Consider the following 22371-nt stretch of genomic DNA (forward strand, 5'->3'; position numbering starts at 1 on the left):
CTTCCAGTGTAACCTAGTTTGTATTCCTTGACATTATCACTTACATGTTTTCTTTTTATGACCTTTTTGCTTGCTTTTGTGCCTTATGATTGATCTCTTGATTTCCTTTCCCCTTGTTTAAGTATAAGCAGTGGGCCCAGCAGAAACCTTAGTTCAAGGGCAAGACTTAGAAACGTGAGAGCCTTTCATTGGAGGAAAAGTGGCTGAAGCAAAGGATGTTAGGGTCAGAACCAAGTGGATTTCAGTATGAGCTCCAGTGTAAAAGGGCGCATACTGATTTTTTTTTTTTTTTTTTTACAGGCATAAATTCTTTTGACTTCCTGCTTTTGCAGGGTCACGAATTTGCTCACTGAAATGGACTTTATATCTGAATTAACGTTATTGTCTTTGCTAGCCAAATCTAAATTAAACATGAGGAAAACAATTGCTTACATACGTTAGATTTTGTCCTTAATTTTGTTGATTAGCTAACTGAGACTATTTGATGACAGTCTTAAAACGAAAATGGTCATATTTGTTTCTCTTCACTGGTATTAAGATTGCACTGTTGGACTCAAGTAACTAATTTGCTTGGAACCTCATAACTCGATTTGGTTTGTTCTTACAGGGGAGAGGCTCCTTGTTGTAGAAATGCAGTGTGAAAGGTTACGAATGTTGTATCGTGACTGTGCTCGACCTCCCCCTCCTCCACTCCAAGCAGACAGAAGACAGGTGAGCACAGAAGCAGTGCTGAGTCTTCTGCCCCTGGGAAATGAAGCCAGCCAAGGAGTGCAGAGGGTCTGCCTGGGGTGTTGGAGCCCAGCCTGGTTGGATTGTTACTTAAACATTTCATTTAAAGGGAATTTCTGTAATGGGATGTGACTTGAGTGCAGTTGTGGTTGTTGCATGTGTTGTATTAAATACGCACTTCATAAAAAAAATGTGTCATTGGATTTCAGTAGATGAATTCAACTGTAATTAGCAAATAATAATGCTCTGTTCCTGTTTGTAGCCCAAAGAAATCACGTGGAGCCCATCAAGAGTGTTTCCCCCTGTGCGAGCTTGCATGTTTTCATCGCATCTCACAGCTGTGACCTTTTTGGCTGATCCTAGCGCAGGTGGGGGACTTCCTCGAGGCACGTTTATCTATGCCACTTCACCAGTTCCTGTGCAGGTAAGAACTCAAACTGTACAACAGTTGTGCCATTTCATATTTAATAGTGCCTGAAAAGAAAAAAAATTGTCTATTTTAACTATGTTTTGCAAAGAATTTTAAAAATTATTTTTATTTCTAGGCACCATCGTTCTACTGGGAAATCGAAATAGTTTCCTATGGAGATACAGATGATGACACTGGACCAATAGTTTCGTTTGGATTTGCTACAGAAGCTGAAAAACGGGATGGTGCTTGGACAAACCCAGTGGGCACTTGTCTCTTTCACAAGTATGTTGGAGATGTGCATCAAAAATCATGGTCTTGCTCAGTACGTTTGTGAGTTCCATAGGGAGGAGTACTGCGAGCACACTGTAGTAGGCAACACATAGTTTTAACTGGAATGTTAAAATTATGAACTAGAATATCTCCTTTTTGAAATAAGGAGAGTTGACATACCATTTTTTTGTCAGTATCACAGTTACCTAGTTTTCAGCTGGTAGCAAGTTTTAATCCTTTTTTGTTTCAGTGCTCTTTTTAATGTTCTTGTTGTGTTACTTCTCAGCAATGGGCGAGCAGTGCATTACAATGGCTCCAGCTTGCTGCAGTGGAAGAGTGTTAGATTGGATGTGACTCTCTCTCCTGGTATGTAAGAATACAGACAACTTGCTGCTCTGGTAAATCAGAAAATCCTCTAAATGTAGAGGAAATGGTGGATGAGAAAACTGATTAAATCCATGGTTTTCTTTTGGTGATTATATTTCTCTACAGGTGATGTAGCAGGAATTGGATGGGAAAGAACAGAAGGAACTCCACCCCCTCCAGGGCAGCCAGCTAAAGGCAGAGTTTATTTTACGTATTGTGGGCAGAGGCTTGGGCCGTATCTAGAAGATGTCTCTGGTGGAATGTGGCCAGTTGTCCACATTCAGAAAAAGGCAAGTTTTTAACAGAAATACGTTGCTTGATACATATTCTTTCAGAAAAATGAAAAATATTAGATAGAAAGTATTGAGGCTGCTTACCTATCTATAAAAAAGTAGAATTGTAGTTTTTGCTTTTATTGACTTAGCTTGAGGTATCCCACTACCATTCCCAGGTGCATATATGTTTTGTCATTATTTTGGATTTTTTCTGCCCATTAGGATACTAATGTGCAGCCAGCTTGATGAGATCGCATTGTTCTGTACTAGTGGCCCTTCCATTAGTATTCCTTCCCAGCAGTGACCTTGCTTCAAAGCATACTAGCTAGGTATGCTGCATCTTGAAGCTAGAAAAAAAGGCACGTTCAAAGTTTGTGTTTAGAAGCTTTAATAATTTCCTTGCTGCATCCAGTTTTATAGCTAGCAATGCTGGGAAAACCATATGGCGTGGAGATGTGATCAGCTTATACCTTTGGGTGACTTTTTTGAAAAAAGCAAAGAGAAGGATCAAAACAATCCATAACTCGTCTTAATGCTTTTATGTGCATCTTTCAGAACACAAAAGTCCGTGCTAACTTTGGATCTCGCCAGTTTGCCTATGGTGAAGGACAGGCTCACAGGAATGCTGCCGATCTCTGTATCGACCTGGCTGAAGAAATAAGTGCCAACTTTGAAGCGTTGCCTTTTGCCATGGCTTCTGATAGTGATAACGATGCTGGCACCAGCATAGCTTCTGATCCTGGGACCCATGGACCTCCTTGTAGAATTGCTGCTATTGCTACAGCTCAGCAACGTAAAGTGATGATTAATATTTTCTTTAAATATCTTTCAAGAAAAATTTCAATCAATTAAATAGGATTTAAGCACATCCTGGCTGCAGTCCTTAAGTACTGCCTGTTTATGTAAAGCAATACAACAAGCATTGTCAAATACATGCTTGCTTGCATTTAGACAAGGCAATTAAAAATTTTTTACTTTAGTCTTTCTTTATATGGATGCACAAATTGTTCTCAATTAATGCAACTACAATGGGAAATTACCTTACTAGGGCTTTGAGTACAATAAGATGGTATAGTTAATTGAATCAGCCAATTGGTTATGCTCTGACAAAATGCATTACATTTCCACAGACTGATTGGAGACCATGGAATGCAATCAATCTCAGAAACTTCATAGAACATTTTTGCATGCCTTCCGGTGCCTTATGATCTCATTATTCTCATGTGTGTTTTGCAGAATATGACAGTGACACATCTTGCCACTATAAAACAGAACTGAGCTATGAGAATTTTATCACATCAGGCCCCGATCCTCATCCCCCTCCTATTGCAGATGATGAAAGTGATGATGACGATGACGATGATATTCCTCGGGTGAGAAACATGGCAAGCTCTGTCTGCTACAACTTGTAGTACAAATACAGATCTTGTTGTTTAATTTTTAGGTTTTGCTACACAAGGGTTTTCCCTACTTCCTTAAGGAAAACATAGTTACTGTTACCTTTTCTTTCTTTTTGGTGTTCTAAATAACTTTTGTCTTTGTAGGAGGATCACTATGCCCTGTTGGTTAAAGCCTGGGAAACTAAAGTTTTCCCTACAATTAGAAGAAGATTCCGTAATGAGGCTGAGAGGAAGTCTGGGTTGGATCAGATTAAGGGAGCTTTACAGTTAGGTATGGCTACGTTTATTTCCAAGTACGTTGTTTATATGATGTGCAACAAGCGTGAAGATAAGACCTGTGTTTCTGTTATGTTTTACTGTATTCAGGGCTGGAAAACTTAAATTAACGAAAAAAGTTCTCTTGCTGTTTTTGTCAAGTGCTTAGAATTTGGTTGGGATTTTTTTTTTTTTTGTAACGCTTTTAACTTCAGTTGGACTACTTAAATAAGGAAAATGGCTTTAGAAGTAGTGGCAGAATTTGTTGTGCTGTTGTGAGGTGGATACATAAATACTTGGAGGAATAGTTTGAGAAGTTATCTACATGAATTTTCTGTCTATATCAAGGCAAAACTTCTGAGGAACACTTCAGTAAGGGAGGATTAATTAATTAAATTAATACAGGACTGGCAAGACAACCTGTTTGTGGGAAAGTCACAGTAAGAGCAAAGTAAGAATTCTGAGCCCTAATGAGAAGCATACAAGTGTGTCTCAGGAAAGCTCCACTCCCTATCTTATCAGCCTGACGCAAAGACTATTTAAGTAATCAGATAGCTCATCTTTTTATGTTGTTAATGAAAATAAGAAGTTACCTCAGGTGACTGGGGAAAATAACTAGTGCTCCCTTCTGTCTACCAGGAATGGTTGATATAGCACGACAAACTGTAGAATTCCTTTACGAGGAAAATGGTGGCATCCCGAGAGACCTCTACCTTCCCACTATTGAAGATATCAAAGATGAAGCAAACAAATTTACAATTGATAAAGTACGAAAAGGTAAAATCAGCAAAAAATATCTTAAGGGGAAAATAAAAGCCAAGGGGCTCTAGCACTTGGGATGTACTGCATAAATTGTTACATCTGAGGAAAAATGCTCTATCTTAAAATTTGTGTTGTCCCTTTCTGACCAGGTCTCACAGTGGTGACTCGCTCTCCTGACAGTAACAACGTTACCAGTAGTGCTGTTGGAACAGCTTTACCCAAGTTTGCTATTCGTGGGATGCTGAAAACATTTGGTCTTCATGGTGTTGTTCTGGATGTTGATTCCGTGAGTAAATATACAATGGGAGGACTTTTAATGTATTGGCATCACACGCCTGTGAGCAAATATGATTAAGTGTACTAAACTGCTTGGAATGCTGATTTGGTGCTCTTTTTGAAGGAAAAAAATATCATAGTTACTGTGTTTATTGACAGTAGTGTTGGTTTTGATGTTCCAGGCGAATGAACTGGTACAAGTAGAGACATATCTCAGAAGCGAAGGAGTTCTGGTAAGATACTGGTATCCTATTGACATGTTGGAAAGGCCACCGGCTGGTTATAGGAGGACTGCAACAAATGGATTGGTTACCCTGGATAATACCAATATCCAAATTCACAGGTAAAAATAAGAAACGCAGTTTAGAAGGCATCTGTATTATCTGATTTGATCTGTAGCATTTCCTATAGTATATTTATCTACTACAACCTTGTTTTAAGCAGTAATAAACTTCTGAATTTTCTTGTCCTTGTTGGATTAAAGCTGACAAAGATTCTTTAAAACTCCACGTTTTAACGGGTAGTGGAGTTTTGATTTTTTAAATTTAATTTTTGTCATAAAGCAAACTTACTGTAATTGTCTTGTTGGAAGGATTTTACTTACTCATGTGAAAGTGGTTTTCTATGTGCTGGTCTCACAGCTGCCTGCCTTGAAGCTTGGGTTTCTTACACCATCAGGCAGTTGCTGTCTAAGAGCTCAAGAACTCTTGACTGATTTTTTGTGGAGAGTTGGCTTCTACTTCAGGTGCCTTAATTTGGTACCAGGATTAGATGGGCTGAGTGCCATCTTAAGTGAATAAGACAGATTTGGGTCTACTTGAACCTCTTAAATAATTAAGTACATTTGGATTCAGGGGCAGGTTGCTGGATATGGCTTATTTTAAGTGTGGTGAAGCAATTTTATGTTTTGTTGTTTGTGTTTTCCTAGAGAGCTTTTGCGAAGTGAAGCTTCTCTGGCCAAGCTATACTGCCGCATGGCTCTCCTCAATATTTTTGCCCCCAAATCTCCACATATGTTTACTCGGCTGTTTCATATTCCTGCTATCCGTGATATCACTCTGGAGCACCTGCAGTTGCTATCCAACCAACTTCTTGCACCACCTCTTCCTGGTAAACACTAATATTTATCACGGCTCTTTTTTGGTATAATAGTTTCTGGGAACAAAAAAAAAATATTAATTTGGCATTTATTGATTAGTTAATAATAACGGTATTTGAAAAAAAGTCTCAATGGACTCCTGACTGTAGTGATAGGGTACTAAACTGAAATTCTTGCTCATGATCTAATTAAAGTGTTCAAGAGAGTTCAGAGTCCTTCCTAAGAGTCTATTCAGTGTGCCTCTGTCCCTTTGTCATCAGTGGACTTCTCTTTATTGGGGGGTGGGGGGAGTATCCATGTGGGATACTTGTAAGGAACTGAAAATGTTTTATAGTTCAAATCCAGGGTAGTAAAACTGAATGCCAGTTGGGTCTCGTAGTTTTCAAAATTCAACTCTTCTTCGTTTCACAAAGTGGTTTGTCCTTTTCCTACTGGAATCACAGATCTGGTTAGAGAATGTATGTGCTGAATCATGGAAAAGGAATCTTTGGCTAATTCAAGTGAGTGTTAACAAAGACAATTATTGTGACAAAGCTATTCTGCATGCAAAGGAATGTGTGTACCGTGGCTGGAACATAAGGACGAAGTAAGAAGTGCTAAATATAGGTTATTAATAATTAAAAGGAATTATTTACTGTTGGAAAGTGTCTGGTTCCCTCCTCCAATTACTTTGAAACTTGGCTACCCTCTAACAGATGCCGCATTGTAAAAGATCCTCTTGCAGAGTACAGCACTACTTTGCATGGCTTTGAGAGTAATTTCACCAGCTTTTATTTAGTTTTCCCTCTTTAAATGTTTAATTCAAGTCCTGCTAATACGTACAGTTTCCAAACTGGCATTCTGGTGAATTGCCTACTCCTTTCTGCGCTGCACTTGGTTTTTTTTCTTTGAGTTCTTCCATTAGCTCCAGAACGACAGCCATGAGATGCTGGGGCTTGTGACCCACTCGGGGCTGTCCAAAAGCTGTTTTGTTTATATGTGGGGAAAGCTTGAGAACATATAAAGCAGTTTTCACCTCATCTAGAATGAGTGGGGAGGAGAGTGCTTCTGGACTCTTGTCCTCATTGTAGCTAGGCAGTAAATTGAAATACGCCTGCCTTCACACATGGGACAAATTGAGGCAGCTGTGAACCCACAGCTCTATGTCTGGCAGACCTCCCTGAGGGGTGGCTTAAGGCAGGTGAAGAACACAGCTGGCATTTAGGGGGCCATCCCATCCGCAGCCAACTACATTGGGGGTGCAAGTCTAGTCCTGGGTGGATCCTTTCTACTGCGGACCTATGGGAGGAGTTTTGCACTTGCTCAGGAGTGAAAATAGAGGCTTGTAATCTTCCAAGTTTTTTAAAAACTTCCCTTTCCACTATCTGTTTTGCAGGCAACGTAAACACATTGAAGTGATCTCTGAATTTGTCATATCTTTTTATTACAGATGGAACAATCAGTTCAAGTTCTATTCTTCTGGCCCAGTCCCTGCAACACTGCGTCCATTCCCAGAACTGTGCCGCCACGGACCTCTTCTACCAGGGCAATTCACAAGCCATCAGAGAGTGGCTTACTGTTGCCATTACTCGGACGCTGCATCAAGGAGAAGAGAGTCTGTTAGACCTCACTAAACAGATCTGCTCTTTTTTGCAGGTAAAGTACTTAGTAATGTTTTTCTGAGAAGTGTTGTTTTCCTTCATAAGGAGCCCTTGCCTTATGTGTGATTGTAACTTCCATAATACTGTCTCTCACACTGAATTGTTTCTCTGGATGAATTGTATTCCTATTCTGATCATAGCGGGCGCACTGAAGACTCAATCAATAGCGATCCTCTGGATCATATTAAAATGGAATGGCCTCACACTATGTTGTTATTTACAATGCTATGCTTGAAAAAAGAAGAGGGAGATGGTTTGCTGCTGCTGCTTGGGGTCTTTCATTATGAAATGTTATGTTACAGACGGCGCCGGAACAGTTCCCTGCTGAAGAATTCCCAATTTCAGAATCCAAAGTCAACATGGATGTTAATTTTCCTGGGGCTGCGTTTGTAATTGTGTCCTGTAAGGAAAGTCAGTCTGGATTCCGCAAAGAGTAAGTAATTGAGGGAGCAAGAGTGGCAAAGATTAAAGATGTGACTGTGAGCCTCTGTGAGCCTCAAGTATGTAGATGCTCATTTTCTTAAAATTTTTCTCTCCTCAGACTCATTTTCTAGGTGGTGGGATAAATACCGCAGTGTTTCATCTTTCCGTGGTTGGGCTGGGATTTTTAGTAGCTAGTTACAGTCTTAACTGAACTGTTCTTGCTCTTTTCTTAGTTCATCGCTGTATAAAGCTCCTTGGGCTAGAGTGCTTGTCTACGGGCTTGGGCATAAAGTTAAAAGGAATGGTCAGTTAAACCTGATCGAAGCAGTGTGCTATCCTCGAGATGCCTCTCCAACCAACACAGGCCTAACGCCTCCCCCAACAACCAATCAGTACCCCTCCGTGATCACCCCTACAGACAAGGTTCACATCAAACTAGGTAAAAATAAATAAATAAAATACAATTTCAAAGCCTTTTAAACTGTCGTCTCAAAAGAGACGTGAGCATCATCGTTGCCTCTGTAGGACCTTGCTATATTGTCACCAGTCTTACCATGGGTTGTGACTTTTTGTACAAGTTTTTAGATAGTGTTTTTGTACAAGGTATTAAGAAATGTATCCTAGCAATCATTCTTAACCAAGGAAGTGTGGTTTTATAAAAGTTGTAAGCCACTTGAGTCTGATGACTTCTGTTAATTCTGTTACCTCTATCAGGATCTGCTTTTTTTTCTGATTTTTGTGTTCTGGGAGTTCACAATGCAGTGTTTTTGAATATTTCTGCAGTGTTCCCGTTGATGCTATTGCTGTTTGACATACTGTGTTTCAGGTGGAGATTAATTATTTCTTTTGCTTTTGTAGGTGATTGTGTGGCCCTTTAATAATACACAGAGCAATCTATATGCAGTATAGTAATACATAGGTCATCCCAGCTTCTCAAGCAAGAGCAATCATTAATATTCTTTTTCCTTTTGCAGCCTAAGGGAGAGTGATTTATTTAGAGCAGTGAAGGTGACTGACTGCAGTAAGCTCTGAAAACTTTCCATTGGAGGTTCTTAAATTCTTTTGCTCAACTACAGTGTCTCTGATGTTTTTCTCAATACTGATCAGACACATCACACTGCAAATAAATGGTTTTGTGAAAGTTCTACATGTATTTAGATGTGTACAGGCTAAAAATACTTCTATTTCGTGTGTTATCGGTATATCAATAGATTATATCAAATTATAGATAAACATTCTTATTTGTTTATTGCAAGGTACTTAATAGAGAAAATTCTCACAATTCTCACTTAGCATAAATTTAGCCTCAAAAAAATCCTAAAAGATATGTTCCTACTTTTACTTTACAAATGCCTAGAGTCATGGTGTTTTCTTTGTCCTTCTTGCTTAGGAGTGTCTCCTCCTCCTGGAGCTGTGTTAGTCTTGCATTCTCTTCCCCTGGAATTCCCCCTGGCAATGGCATTCACAGAACAGCTGTTAACTTGGAAATTGGAAGATGGGGATGGAAAATCAGAAGACGAACTGGATACTATTCCTGCTTCAGTTCTTTTGCAAGTAGTGGAATTTTTAGGTGAGAATGCAGTATTTGCTGAGTAATGAGCACCAATAATTGGTTGGCTCAGATGGAGACTTCAGAGTTTAGGAAAAAAAGAAAAATTACAGTCATGAAGTACTCCTGAGCTCTTCCATTACATTGAAAATTTCTTCAAACTCCAGAAATTTTCTGTTGATAGGCATTTCTTGGAGTAGCCTTCCTGTCTGTCTTACTGCTGACATACAGCCATTGAAATGACCTTTTCTTCTGCTTTTTTTAATGTTACTCTTGCAATTCATGTTATAAAGCTCCTAACAGTGAAATACTCCTGACTCCCATGTCTTTCTTGCCGCACTCAGGGAACTTTCTCTGGACAACTGACATGGCAGCATGTGTGAAGGAATTAATATTTCATCTCTTGGCTGAGTTGCTTCGCAAAATTCACAGTCTGGAGCAGAAAAAAAATCCAGCGGGATTGTCGTCTTCTATTGCCCTTCAGTTAAATCCCTGTCTAGCTATGCTTATGGCCCTACAGTCAGAACTTCACAAGTTGTATGATGAAGAAACACAAAACTGGGTGTCTGGAAACGCATGCGGTGGTTCTGGTGTTGGAGTGGCTGACCAAGGAAGATTTTCAACATACTTTCATGCTCTGATGGAAGTCTGCCTTGCTGTTGCAGAAGTAACCTTACCTATCAACATGAGCGTAACAGCTAATGTGATGTCTTCAACCAGTGCCCCAAATCTTAGTGACTCTTCATCCTCGTCTTCGTCTTCTCCAGGACAGACACCACAGAGTCCAAGCTTGCTGTCAAAGAGGAAAAAAGTCAAAATGAAGCGGGAAAAGACATCATCTTCAGGCAAGCGGTCTTCATCCAGAGCAGCTGAAACAGATGCTGCGATACTCAGTATAGGAGGAAGCAAGCCTGAGGATATGTTATGGTTTCATAGGGCACTGACTCTGCTTATAATTCTCAGGCACCTAACTAAAAAGGATCCTCAAGGACTGGGTGTGACAAATGATGCTGTAGCAGATGCATGTCAAGCACTAGTAGGTCCCACAGCCCATAGCCGCTTGCTAGTCATTTCTGGAATACCAACTCACTTGGAGGAGGGTACTGTCAGAAGTGCAATCAGAAAGGCATGTAATGCACACGGTGGAGTCTTCAAAGATGAGATCTACATCCCTTTGCAGGAGGAGGATCCCAAAAAAGTCAAGGACAAAGCAGAAGGAGGAGAATGCAGAACGGAACTGGAAAAACCAACTGTTTCAAGTAGTGCAGACAGTTTGGATATCAGCAGCTCTAGCAGTGTCACACCTGCCATGAGCGTTAGTGCTTCAGCATCTACCAGCCAGGCTTCCCTCTGCAGCTCACAGGGTATATCTCGGACCGTTAGTGATATCTCAGTTGACCAGTTTCAAGCTGGACTGGAATTGGCCATCCCACCAGGACTGCTAGAACCGCATGTTGTTTCCAGCCAGGAGAGTCTGGATCTCTCACACTGCAGTACCGGCAGCCTTGGTAGCCTCGGCAGCCTCGGGGAACCGCTTGACAATGTAGAAACAGCATCTGTGTCTGATGTGGGGTCGATGTATACAGTCACGTCTCTGGACAACCAGCCACTTCTGTCACGGCCCATCAAAGGTTTTGCTGTAGTAGAGGTAATAGCCTTCAAACAGGAGAGGGTGCCTTTTTGGTCAGTTTTTTCGGAAAAAATGAGAGCCGATTCTAGCAGCCTTTTTTTTTTTTTTTAAACTTCTGGCTTTGAGAAATACCGTGCTTTGTTTTGTGTGTAACGCCATGATCTGACTGTTAAGGAAAGTGTGCTGTATGTTTTCTTCCGTAAAGATTCTTCTGCTTGATTGAGGCCACAGCTTGAATGATGGAGACTGAAAGGTACTGTTAGCAAGGTGTAGCTCAGCATGGTCATGGGTGCAGGATAAATGTATGTCAGTGTGCATGCAGGGCTAAGGAGCCTAGAAGTTCTCAGCTTCGACAGAATGGCTGAGGGACACAGAGCTTAATTCTTCATTGACTTTCTCGGTACCATTCACAGTCTCGGAAGCATTCACTGTCTCTCAGAAGACAGAAAGGACCTAGTAGTGGAGTTACCAAGTAGCAATTTTAAAACAGAAGGAAGTACTCCTGCGCTTTCCAAGTTGTAGAGCTCATTGCTGCAGGGTGTTGCAGAAGCCAAGAGTATAAAAGAATTCATAAGGGATTAAGTTCATGGAGGATGTGCAGATAGGTAGCTGTTAAGCACAGCAGTCAGTGCAGCTTTCACCATAGGATATGTTTTAAACTGCCGATTTCTGGAGGCTGAGAGAATATAGGAAAAGATCTGTCTGTTTCCTCTTTCATGTAACTTTCTTCAAAGGTTTCCTACTGGTTACTGCTGGAGATAAGTTTAGAGATAGGTGGCCCTTTGGTTTGACCCTCAAAGCAATTATTTAATGTTTAAGGACTGTATTTTCATGTTTTAAACCATCTACAGATCTCTCTATTAAGTTACTTTAGAAGAGATGATAAATTTTGCTGATGTCTGGTTCCAAATCAATTCCTAAAAGCTTTGTGGGTGGTTGTCACTAATGCCACATCGCTCCAGGTTTTTGGCTAGGCACAAGAGCCCTTCCTCTCACACTAACTGCATACTGCAGATTTATCAGCAGCTTGCAAAAGCCGTTTCTGATAGCATGTGAATGTAGAGACAGATTTTTGCATAGTCTGAGATTGTATCAGTTGCCCTTTTAGAGGAAAATCAGCTTATTCAGATAGAAGAACTTCTGTTGCTATTCTTAAGCTGCTAATTGACGTGAAGACACTAGAGTTGAAATAAACCACAAAGTGTGTACAGAAAGCTGTCAGCGTATTCACATTGAAACCTACTCCAAGTCTGTAGTTGCTCCAATAATGATGCATAGTGGTTATTCTTGGAATCAAAGGAAGTTATTGTTCCTGTTCCCAGTTTATGTAGCTGAGACTTCAAGGCCTGTGCTAATTTAGATATATTTTTCTAAATGGAGAATCGAAGCAAGGACAGCAGAGTTGCAAATACTGACAGGTTACCTATTTGAAACTTTCAGCTTCCTATCTGATATTTCTTAGGGCTGTCTCCAAGCTAAGAAATGGAATAGCTGATTGAGAGCTGTTCCTGATTAACTCACAGCATGGTGATTTCAGTGGCCAGATGTTCTTAGAAGGGATGTTTTCTAGGCTGAACCTGAATTCTGGTATCAAATTATTGAAACGGAAGAGTGCTGGAAGAGATGCAACAGTGATTATCTACGTGGGGAGGGGAGAAAGCTTAAGACCCAAATTCATAATAAATGGAAGTTAATTTGTTTTGTCAGAATTCCTGTTAACTAATTTCTCTGTTTGTACAGATAAGGTCAAGAGCTAAAATAGAGAAAATCCGAGCCAGTCTGTTTAATAGTAGTGACCTCATTGGTTTGTCCAGTCTGGATGGTGAAGATGAACTGATGGAAATGTCAACTGAAGAGATTTTAACTGTTTCTACTGTAAATCAGAGTTTATTTGACACACAAGGGAGCCCAGCACTAGAAGATTATTTCAATGATAAGTCAATAAAAGGTATGTGGTTTTCATATTGGCAAATATCTCACTGGTACTGTGCATTTTTGGGGGGGCATACAGGGGTCAGATTTTCCTTGCTGGGGTAAATTTAGCATGACTTACTGATGGGTGATGGACAACTGCTAGTGGGGGTGATTCCAAAACAAGTTTACTCCCTCTCATCAGTTGGCGAGCAGCTATTAATAATCTGAACATTGCTTAACTGCTATTAGCTCACAGTTAATGAAACGGTCAAAAAAGCTCAAAACCACAAACCCCCACAAAAAACTCGCCACCATCCCAAGAAACTACTGACGTTCTTAGTGACTTTCGTTTTTATGAAGATAGCGGCTTCACCACTGTTAAGACACGGTGTAATTTTTAGAGTAGAAACTGTTCGAGTGGAGCAGTTAGTAATTTATATTCTCAAACAAGGCGAAAGCTATACAGACCCTAATACACCTGGACTGGGCCAGAATCCTCAGTCAGGGCACTGGGGAGGATAATACTTGGAGGAAGTTCGGTTGGATTGATAGGTGTCAATGCGTACCTACACAATGTAATTTTTGTACTAGTATCATAAATAATCTACCTTTTTCATTACCAGTGCAGTCACTGAAACAATAACCACAATATATGGCCAAAATAGGAGAAAACATTCAATTGAAATCTCTCTCATAAATGGGGTATTAGAGTGCAGAGAGGTCAGGTCTGCTAGTAGAATTTTTCTAAGTGATTTTCTGTCTTGGGGCACGTGGCCTGTGATGCAACGCTTCAGCTGGATCCAGAATGTCTTTTCATGTTTCAAATTGTGGTATTTTGTACTGTATTGGGTTTTGTTTTTTTTTTTTAATTAGGTGAGAAATTGGTCCCAGGTGCTCGGGAAGTCCTCACAGAAATATTTAAAAGCTGTGTCCATTCTGAGCAAATGCTGAGCCTCACTCCAGCGAAACCCATTAAGGTTGCTGATATGTATCTTAGTAAAGAGCAGATAAATTCTCAAACTCCTGGAAACCTCCTTCATGTGTTCTTCACAAACGTCCGTCCTCCAAAGAAGGTGTTAGAGGACCAGCTTACTCAGGTAGTGCTTTGAAAACTGTTTTCAGCATCATCTTGTGTAACTTGAAAGCACTGGGTAATTACTCGCTTCTTATGTTGGAAGATTTTAAGGAAGTATGGTGTGCCCAAGCCGAAATTTGACAAGAGCAAGTACAACAAGGCGGGCAAAGAACAGCATCCAGTGAAAGTTGTGAGCACCAAGCGCCCAGTTACTAAACCACCTACAAAGGAAAAGTCCATGCTCAACAGTGTCAGGTTGGTGTCTTCACCTTTTGACAGCTGCAAAACATTTGATTTTTCTCTTCAGGAATCCAGATTTTTATTCCCCCTCCCTCTGTATTTCCATGTACTGATTGGGAGGAGAAAATGCAATTTTGAGATTATAGAAGGCCTTCAAGGAATGTTTTGGTTTCTTGAAGAAACATCAGAAAACCTGCATCCTAACACATACTTTATCCCTTAGCCGAACAGCCTTAAGTGAGAAGAAACCTACTGTAAAGCCAAAATCTCCTGAAAAGAGCAAACCTGAAGAGAAGGACCCTGAAAAGTCTCCCACCAAGAAACAGGAAGGTAGTAGCAGTATAGAATGTTTCTGAAGTACTATATCACAGAAAAGAAATGCGCTTTTTTTTTTTGTATTGGCATGCTTATATGATGTTATGATCAATTGGTTTGTCTTTGTTTTAAAAAAATTAAGTTATCCTCATTAAAAATAGTGATTTTAAAAGCTGCTTGTATTTGTATATCTGTAAATCTGGAGTCATCAATGTAAGTGAGAACAAACCACGCTCGTGTAATTTGTGCAACAGCGTGCATAAGCCATGTGAATACACTGGGTAGAGAACTGACTTCTTAAGAGGTATAGTTTCAAGGCTTTTTTCATACAGTGGGGACTTAGAATACTGTGGGCTTGAACTAGATGGTTTTAAATTGTATTTCTCAGCTTGTCACTTCTTAATTTTCCTAATTATGTAAGAGGAAAACTGGACAAAGCTTCAGATGCCTTATAACTGCTCTACCCATGGAGGAGACAGCACAGCCATGCCACGACAGGGGCTAGTTAGACAAGGGTCTTGTTGATATTTCTTTCTCTAGTCAGGTGGAAGAGTAACTAGACAGGGACTTGGACTCTGCTTTTCACTGTAGGAAATGCCAGGTTAGTTCAGAAGAGGAGAATTCCAGCTTTCAGCCACCTGCGGATCTTTGATACCTGCTCAGACACATTTGGTGAAACTATGCCAGGGGACAGCTGTGGGGTTTGCGTCCTTTAGAGGAAAGAATGAGTGCCGTTTACTGAAAGCCAGATAGGACCTAGAGAATATGATGTTTAGAACTACTTGAGAAACGAGTCGTGGTGGGATGGGTAGGACCAGGAGAAAGCTGGCGGGTAGCCACCTTATACACTGACATTTTGCTGTGTGGTACGTAGACTTTAGAGTAAGTCATTAACTATTTGGTGGTCATATCTTTGCTGTCAGTTCCTGAGGAGAAGTATTTGACACTGGATGGATTTCACAGATTTGTGGTTGACCGATCTAAACAGGATATCCGTAGTGTGTGGAGAGCTATTCTGTCCTGTGGATATGATCTGCATTTTGAAAGGTAAATTTATCAAATCTTTTTGTAAAGGTGATGCTGATGGATTGTGCTCACTTTAAAAAAAACTGGATCCTAAGTCTTTCTGCTCCAAGTTGCTTTAACCAGTGTGTTGGTAACATGCAAGCTTCTACCCGTGGCTGTGAGGCCTGTAGAGAAAGTTCTTGGTTATTTTATTAAAACGTGCTTGAAAGAGTCACTGTGCTGTCAAAATGCAGGTTCCTGACTTCCATGTACACAACATAGCTGACAAAATCATGTGCCATACTGTCCTTTATGGCTTCCAAACTGTATAATAAGTTGGCCTGATAAGAGTTGTCCATCCGTCTGGCTGTCTCTGGCTTCCTTCCACAAGAGCTTTCTATTCTGTGCACCGGCTAATTGTTTAAACTGGCAGTGTTGTTACTGGCTCAGTAGTAGAGGGAATGGTTACTTCCTTGTTAGTATTGTACAGGAAGAAAGTCTGTTAAATGAATCTTCCTTATCTCCCTGTGTCAAGCCACAAACCAATTGCCACATCCCCTACCCCTATATCTGCTTCAGGGCATAAGGAAGACGGTGCAGTAAGCAAGCTTAATCGGCAGTTCCTTTTTTTCTTATTATTTAATAACAGTGAGGCAAGGTAGGTGATAAATCAGTTCTTCTCAAACTGGATTTTTTGCAACGAAACAGCTCTGCTTAAAAAAGGGGGAAAGAAGTGGAACAAGCTACCTGGAGTTGTGCTCAACATGCTCTTAGTAAGCAGCATTGCGCTTAAGTTTCAACAGGTCTTACGCCTTTTACATTTCAGGTGTGCCTGCATTGATGCACGACATGCTCAAAAAGCATCCCGGAAATGGACACTGGAAATGGATGTAGCTCTTGTCCAGTATATTAACAGGCTTTGTCGTCACCTTGCAATTACACCAGCACGACTCCATCCTCATGAAGTTTATTTGGATCCAGCTGATGCAGCAGATCCCAGAATTTCCTGTCTGTTGAGTACGTACAGATTGTTTGCGTAAAGACTTTCTTCAGTGGAGGAGCTGGGTGGTGCTCCTGAACACCCTGGCTGTCGCCTAGGTAGTTGGGACGTTCCTTTAGAGGTTGCAGATTGGAACCTCTGTGGGTTGGGGGGAGCACTGAGTGTAGGTCTCCTCCCTCCTTGGGTGGGCTTGGGCACCGCGGTGCCTTTGGCAGCGTTGTAAGAAGTGCGCTGCAACTGTTCCCTGCTCTCTGAGTGTGCCTCCTACATGAGGCTGGAGCAGGGAGGCATCTGGTGAGTTTGGCTTGCAGGGGGAAGGTTGAATTTCGATTCTGGTCCTAGGCAGACTTCAGTTGCCTAAAACGTGTTCGAAGCTCTAAATTCCTTGAAGAGGGTCTCCAGATAATGCAAATGCAGTGATGATGAAAGATACTGGGCTCGGACACCCAGAGACTCGAGCTCCAGGAAGGAACATCACAGATTAAGGTCGTTCTTGCATCTTGGGCCCTCTTGTTGATGCACAGGGATCAGGAATGGCTGATTTAGAAGGCAGCTTGTGTGTCTCCTGGACTGAATGCGCTAGGAAGGTGGACTTGGCAGTAGATAGGGATTTATCTCTCTGACTGGAGGTTTCCCACCACAGATGTTCCCGTTGAAAGCCTACGCCTACGGTTTGCACTGCTTCAGTCTCTCAATACAACGTTGGAGACGTTTTTCTTGCCACTGGTGGAGCTTCGGCAGACTGAGATGTATGCTAGTAGCATTGCTGCGCTGCTGCAGGAGGCCAAAGGTCAGTTTCTGGAGGAATGTGGTTGTGCCCTGAAAGGGTGTGCTATGCACCACATGACATTTTGTAATATATTTTGTCAAAGATATTAATATGTGTATACATGTGACAGAAAGAGAACATGGAGGGGAGAGGGAAAGCGAGTTAGCGAGTGGCTCGGTGCGCTAAGAAAGGCTTATTGGCTTCATTCTCAGCCTGATAAGCTGGCACACGGTCTGAGGTGACAGCCAAAACCAGCATTAACCCAAGGGTGCTTCTCCGTGTGGGAGTTTTTCCTTGTTCTTGGTTTGTTTTTAAGGGTGAGGGGAATTATTCTTGCAAGTAGTTAAAAGATGCTGTGCACCTTTCTTGACTGTGGAGGGAGCTGGCCCATCTTCTGTTTGCAGGTGGCTTTCAAATGTGCCTTTATCTTCTTGGGGGTATCCATAAATTAAAATTCTTTGTTAGTCAACAAGCAGCAGATCCGGTGAAAGTCCCAGGACACGTTGGCATCCTCGTTGTCATAGAAGTTGTAGAATTAGAGAGATCAAGAAAATACTTACCGTGCATCAGCATTTAAAATGGGCATTTACACGCCTTCATTAGACAGCAAACAAACCCAAGATTTAGGTCATTACATGTCCCAAACTTGTTTTCTTCTGAAGAAGATACAGAATCCACCAAAGGTCCCAGTGTGTGTAAGTAGGCTTTAATATTGGCCCAACTAGGAAAAATACTTGTAAACCCAATATGGGGAAGTGAGGAATGTTCAGAGATTTATCTTTATAGAGCCCGTATTTCTGGTGCAATGTGACAGCCCTATTTTTTATCATGTTTTCTTGCCTTTAGCATTACTGTCAAAACACCTCAGATTTCTGAAAGCTATTTGGCAAGGTGTTTCTGATTTGCAGAGATTCTGGTGGAGTTGCTAGGATCTATTTATATAACACTGGAATTGCGTTCATCAGCGTTCTAACCCAACTCGCTTCTTCCAGTACACATTAGTAACAAGTACTTCAAAAAGAAAAAAGTGGATTAGCTGTGTCTTACCTACCTAATGAAGGTGAAATTATGATTCTACCACTGCTCATTAGAGAATTTCAGAAAATAAGAATGTAGAAGGACAGATTAACTATATTGAAATGTGTTTCTTCAGGTTTAATCTTCTATGACACAAAAGTAACTGTGATGAACAGAGTGCTGAATGCCACTGTCCAAAGAACTGCTGATCATGCAGCCCCAGAAATCACCCTGGATCCCTTGGAAATCGTTGGAGGTATGGAAAACATTTATCCTTCTAAAATCCATTTTAATCCCTTGCAACAAGCTGGATCTGTTCTAACCAGGCTCAGATGCTTACTAATGCAAAATACTATGGGGATATTTTTTTTTCCCCTCTTGTTTTTAAATAGGGGAGATCCGTTCTTCAGAAAACTCCTATTTCTGTCAGGCAGCAAGACAGCTGGCCTGTGTGCCGTCCTCGCAGCTCTGTGTGAAACTCGCCAGCGGTGGAGACCCTACATACGCTTTCAACATTCGGTTCACAGGGGAGGAGGTTCATGGAACAAGTAAGTTGGGATTGCAGTTACCGGCGTGGGTGACACGGGGTACAGTCATGAGAACTTACTCCAGGTGAAATTCAAGTTTTCACGAGAATGGGGCTCACGTTAACTTGCAGGAGCACCGTGACCTTTGTGGTGGTTGTCGTCCTGCAGATGGAAAAGAATGAAGCTTCCAAGAATGAAGCAAGCCAGATGGTTAATTTTCCTATTTTAGCTAATACAGCAGGAATCATGTGTGCCTGGGCGTGTGACTTTGCTAACTGGAGCAAGTAAATAAAGTAATAGTAAGTGGTTTGAAGCATGGGGAGAGTTTTTAGTAAGAGTATCTCTTTAGGTTGCTTTGGTGCTCAGCTGTGGTAAACCCAGACTGTGCTGGTAACAAAGATGATTTTTTTAAGTACTCTGTTGTTAGTAATGAGCCGGATAATGCTGCTGTGGTTTTTGTTGTTGAAGTGATGTGAGATTGTATAGCCAGTATTTTAAGACACCATTCAGTACTAGTGTAGGATACATTGCCAAACTTAGCTGTCAAGGAATACGCGAGCGTTAACAACCAAAAATGGTTGTACCCAGGCGAGGTGGTTTTGAGGATTGTTTTCAACTTGGCATCAGAAGTACAAACTTCAGCTTGTCTCAGCCAAGCTGAAGAGACAGTGAGTCCGGTAAGGGTTTTGTTGCTTTAAAAGCGGTCCTTAATTTTTGCAGTAAATGGTATTAAATTTGCATGTGTCTCATTTTTGTGAGATGATGTGCAGTATTTCTTGTAATCGTTTTCATAATTTTAACGTGGTGGGTTAAAAGAACAAACAATTAACTGTCCTAGTTTCACCTAACCAGTACAGAGACAGACTCCTCATGACATAGGAGTACTGCTTCTCAACAGAAAGCGTTGAGCAATAATCTCACTGTATTAAACAAGATTATTATGCCTTCTCTTCTCTTGATGCTATATTTTAGTTTGTGAGGCTTTATTTTCTAAGACCTTCTTTACGTGGATGCTTCCGAGCCCTTTCTGGATACTGACTTTCTTTGGGGGTGCTGGCTCCCTTGGATGTGATGTGGGTTGCATGTACTCCAGGAAGAGACTTGATTTAAGCAAGAGCTGAGAAAATGTTGCTTTGCAGATCTGTTGAATAATTGATGGGGCATCAAGGCAAGTATCGACGGTGTGGCAAAGAAGAAAATTGATCGCTGCTATCTAAATTCATGCAGTCTCTGCATACTGCCTGTAGTAGGTCCTTTTTGGAAATTCATGGGGGTTTATGGAGTTAGGGAGGAAAAGCCCCAAATGTACTTCTAATACTGCCAACTAGTGTCATCTATCACATTGCATAAAAGGAAATGTCAGTGTGCACCTATTAGCTCCTTGATGCCTTCTCTCAAGGGGAATTTTTTTCTTTTTAAGGTCTGAGGTGGTTATTGACAGTATCTGTAGAGAGAGAAATGTTATGGCCCCAGCTCAGCATCTGTAATGATTTCTGATGCGTTGCCTCACTGCTTTTAGCTGTGGAAACGCTCCATTGGTATGAAGACAGCACCATTCATCTTCTAATCAAGTAACGAATTCCATTTGCAGGCCAATTGGTGTAACAAATGTTTGTGCTAGTCTTACCCGTAGTGTGCTGGAAGACAAAGCAGCATTTAAGAATTCAGCAGGAAGCAATTCAGTGAATATTTTTTGCATGTAATTACACTATTTAAATGTGGACTCGCACATGAATAGCAAGCTGGCGTGGCTGGCATCTACTCCACCCTTGTTTAAGCTGCACATCTGTGCAGTCAGAGAGGTTGAGTGTGTAACCGAAGGCGTGAAACGCTATTTCAAGGAGAACGGCAAATTCTGGATTAAAAGGCAGCGGTGACAAGCGTCAGGGGGCATTTCATGATTTTGCTTCTCTCTTTCAGGTGGATCTTTCCGTCACTTCCTTTGGCAAGTGTGTAAAGAGTTACAGAGCTCCTCGCTCTCCCTTCTCCTGTTGTGCCCGAGCTCTGCGGTCAATAAGAATAAGGTGTGATATCTCAACGCAAGGAATGAAGTTGCTTTTCTCTTTTTGAATGCGTGTGTTTGAACAGGAGTAGAACATGTTCAGTTAGTGATACAGAGAGAAGCTGCAGATCAGTGGCCCCAGTTAGCACGTCTAACTGGGCAGGTCTCAGGTGCCTGATGGAACTGAAAATGCCTGCTGAGGAATCCCTGGTGCGCTTCACATGGTGCTGCAGGTACTTGAGGAAGCAGCCAAGTAGTCAGGACCGCAGAATGCAGCAAAATTAAGACTCCTGGTCAAAGCTTCCTTAGAGTGAATCTGGTTCAGTTGTCTGTGCCAAGGTAATGAAGTCACCTTCTGCCGGTATTACTCGAGGAATGTCCCCAGGAAAGTCAATCACATTGCTAGTAGAAGACGACACTCCATCTGTGCTATTTCATGTGTATTTACTGCCCTCCTATTTTGTGCAGTAGATGTATTGTAGAAACAAGGTAAAGCTTATGGCCCAAAGAATTTACAGTAGCTGAGCTACAGTTCCTTCCTAGGAATATTCACAAGGCAGGAAAACAGGACGTGTCCCTCAACTTACGACCAACTACACGGCAAACCTGGCCTTGCGTATCCACACTGTATTTCAGAAAGCTCCCGCAACTGAACGTCTGAGATGTTGAATGGACAATACAAATACAGCCAAGTCCTGTAAACACTGATTAAGAGAGCTTTTAAAAGCGGGGCTCTCAAGGAAACCGGTGTTATATTGCTTTCAATCATTAACTGTTAAGATAATGTGCTGTAATATCGCAGTATAATGTATACAGGCTCCATGCCACGCTTAAGTAAATCCTGTTGTAGCCAACTAAACAGTATTCACCGTGTTCAAATCATTTTTTTCACAGGCCTGTTAACTTATGGCCCTGCAGGGTATGCATCGGTCATTAAACACTGGGTTGTGTGCTCTGTTCTTTTTTTTTTTTTTTTTCTAAAGGGGAAGTACATTTTGACGCCCAGCCCTATAACCTACGCAGAGGAGCAGTTATTCCATTTCTTTGGGCAGCTCTTGGGTATCGCAATTCGAGCAGACGTTCCTCTGCCACTTGACCTCCTGCCCTCCTTTTGGAAGACCCTGGTAGGAGAGCCACTGGATCCTGACATAGATCTCCAGGAAGCTGACATCCTCACCTACAACTATGTCAAAAAATTTGAAAACGTAAGTAACTTTCTTTCTCTTCCCTCTGTTTTTCAGGGTTTCCTTCAGAAGCCTGTTGTTGTAGTAGCAGGTGACTTTCCCGGCTGCCCCAAATGGTAGTGGTTGGCTTCACAGCCGGCAGGTGGTTTTCATCTGAGTGGGGTCGTGAAGTGGTTTGACTCATTTTGGGTGCAGGATTTTACCTGCTGATGGCTGGAAAAGCTGCTCGGTCTCCTC

At 41.4% G+C, this 22371-nt stretch overlaps 1 protein-coding gene across 4 annotated transcripts in view; it reads left to right on the forward strand.

Annotated features, from left to right (window-relative positions):
• The window catches only part of HECTD4 (HECT domain E3 ubiquitin protein ligase 4), a 76588-nt gene that overhangs the window by 49904 nt on the left and 4313 nt on the right, over positions 1–22371 (forward strand). For all 4 annotated transcript variants that reach the window (XM_080374191.1, XM_080374193.1, XM_080374192.1 and 1 more), the window contains 28 exons: positions 608–711; positions 992–1153; positions 1275–1423; positions 1698–1777; positions 1904–2067; positions 2608–2845; positions 3289–3425; positions 3597–3723; positions 4347–4484; positions 4619–4755; positions 4928–5088; positions 5674–5855; positions 7274–7479; positions 7787–7917; positions 8141–8346; positions 9298–9477; positions 9801–11104; positions 12827–13034; positions 13874–14097; positions 14179–14330; positions 14539–14645; positions 15554–15677; positions 16462–16652; positions 17279–17425; positions 18558–18677; positions 18814–18969; positions 20869–20972; positions 21934–22155. In XM_080374191.1, coding sequence (XP_080230317.1) covers positions 608–711; positions 992–1153; positions 1275–1423; positions 1698–1777; positions 1904–2067; positions 2608–2845; positions 3289–3425; positions 3597–3723; positions 4347–4484; positions 4619–4755; positions 4928–5088; positions 5674–5855; positions 7274–7479; positions 7787–7917; positions 8141–8346; positions 9298–9477; positions 9801–11104; positions 12827–13034; positions 13874–14097; positions 14179–14330; positions 14539–14645; positions 15554–15677; positions 16462–16652; positions 17279–17425; positions 18558–18677; positions 18814–18969; positions 20869–20972; positions 21934–22155 — 5561 coding nt within the window. The remainder of the gene's footprint in view (positions 1–607; positions 712–991; positions 1154–1274; positions 1424–1697; positions 1778–1903; positions 2068–2607; positions 2846–3288; positions 3426–3596; positions 3724–4346; positions 4485–4618; positions 4756–4927; positions 5089–5673; positions 5856–7273; positions 7480–7786; positions 7918–8140; positions 8347–9297; positions 9478–9800; positions 11105–12826; positions 13035–13873; positions 14098–14178; positions 14331–14538; positions 14646–15553; positions 15678–16461; positions 16653–17278; positions 17426–18557; positions 18678–18813; positions 18970–20868; positions 20973–21933; positions 22156–22371) is intronic.

Source organism: Falco punctatus (genome assembly GCF_963210335.1).
Source record: "Falco punctatus genome assembly, chromosome: 1".
In the NCBI taxonomy this organism is placed as follows: domain Eukaryota; kingdom Metazoa; phylum Chordata; class Aves; order Falconiformes; family Falconidae; genus Falco; species Falco punctatus.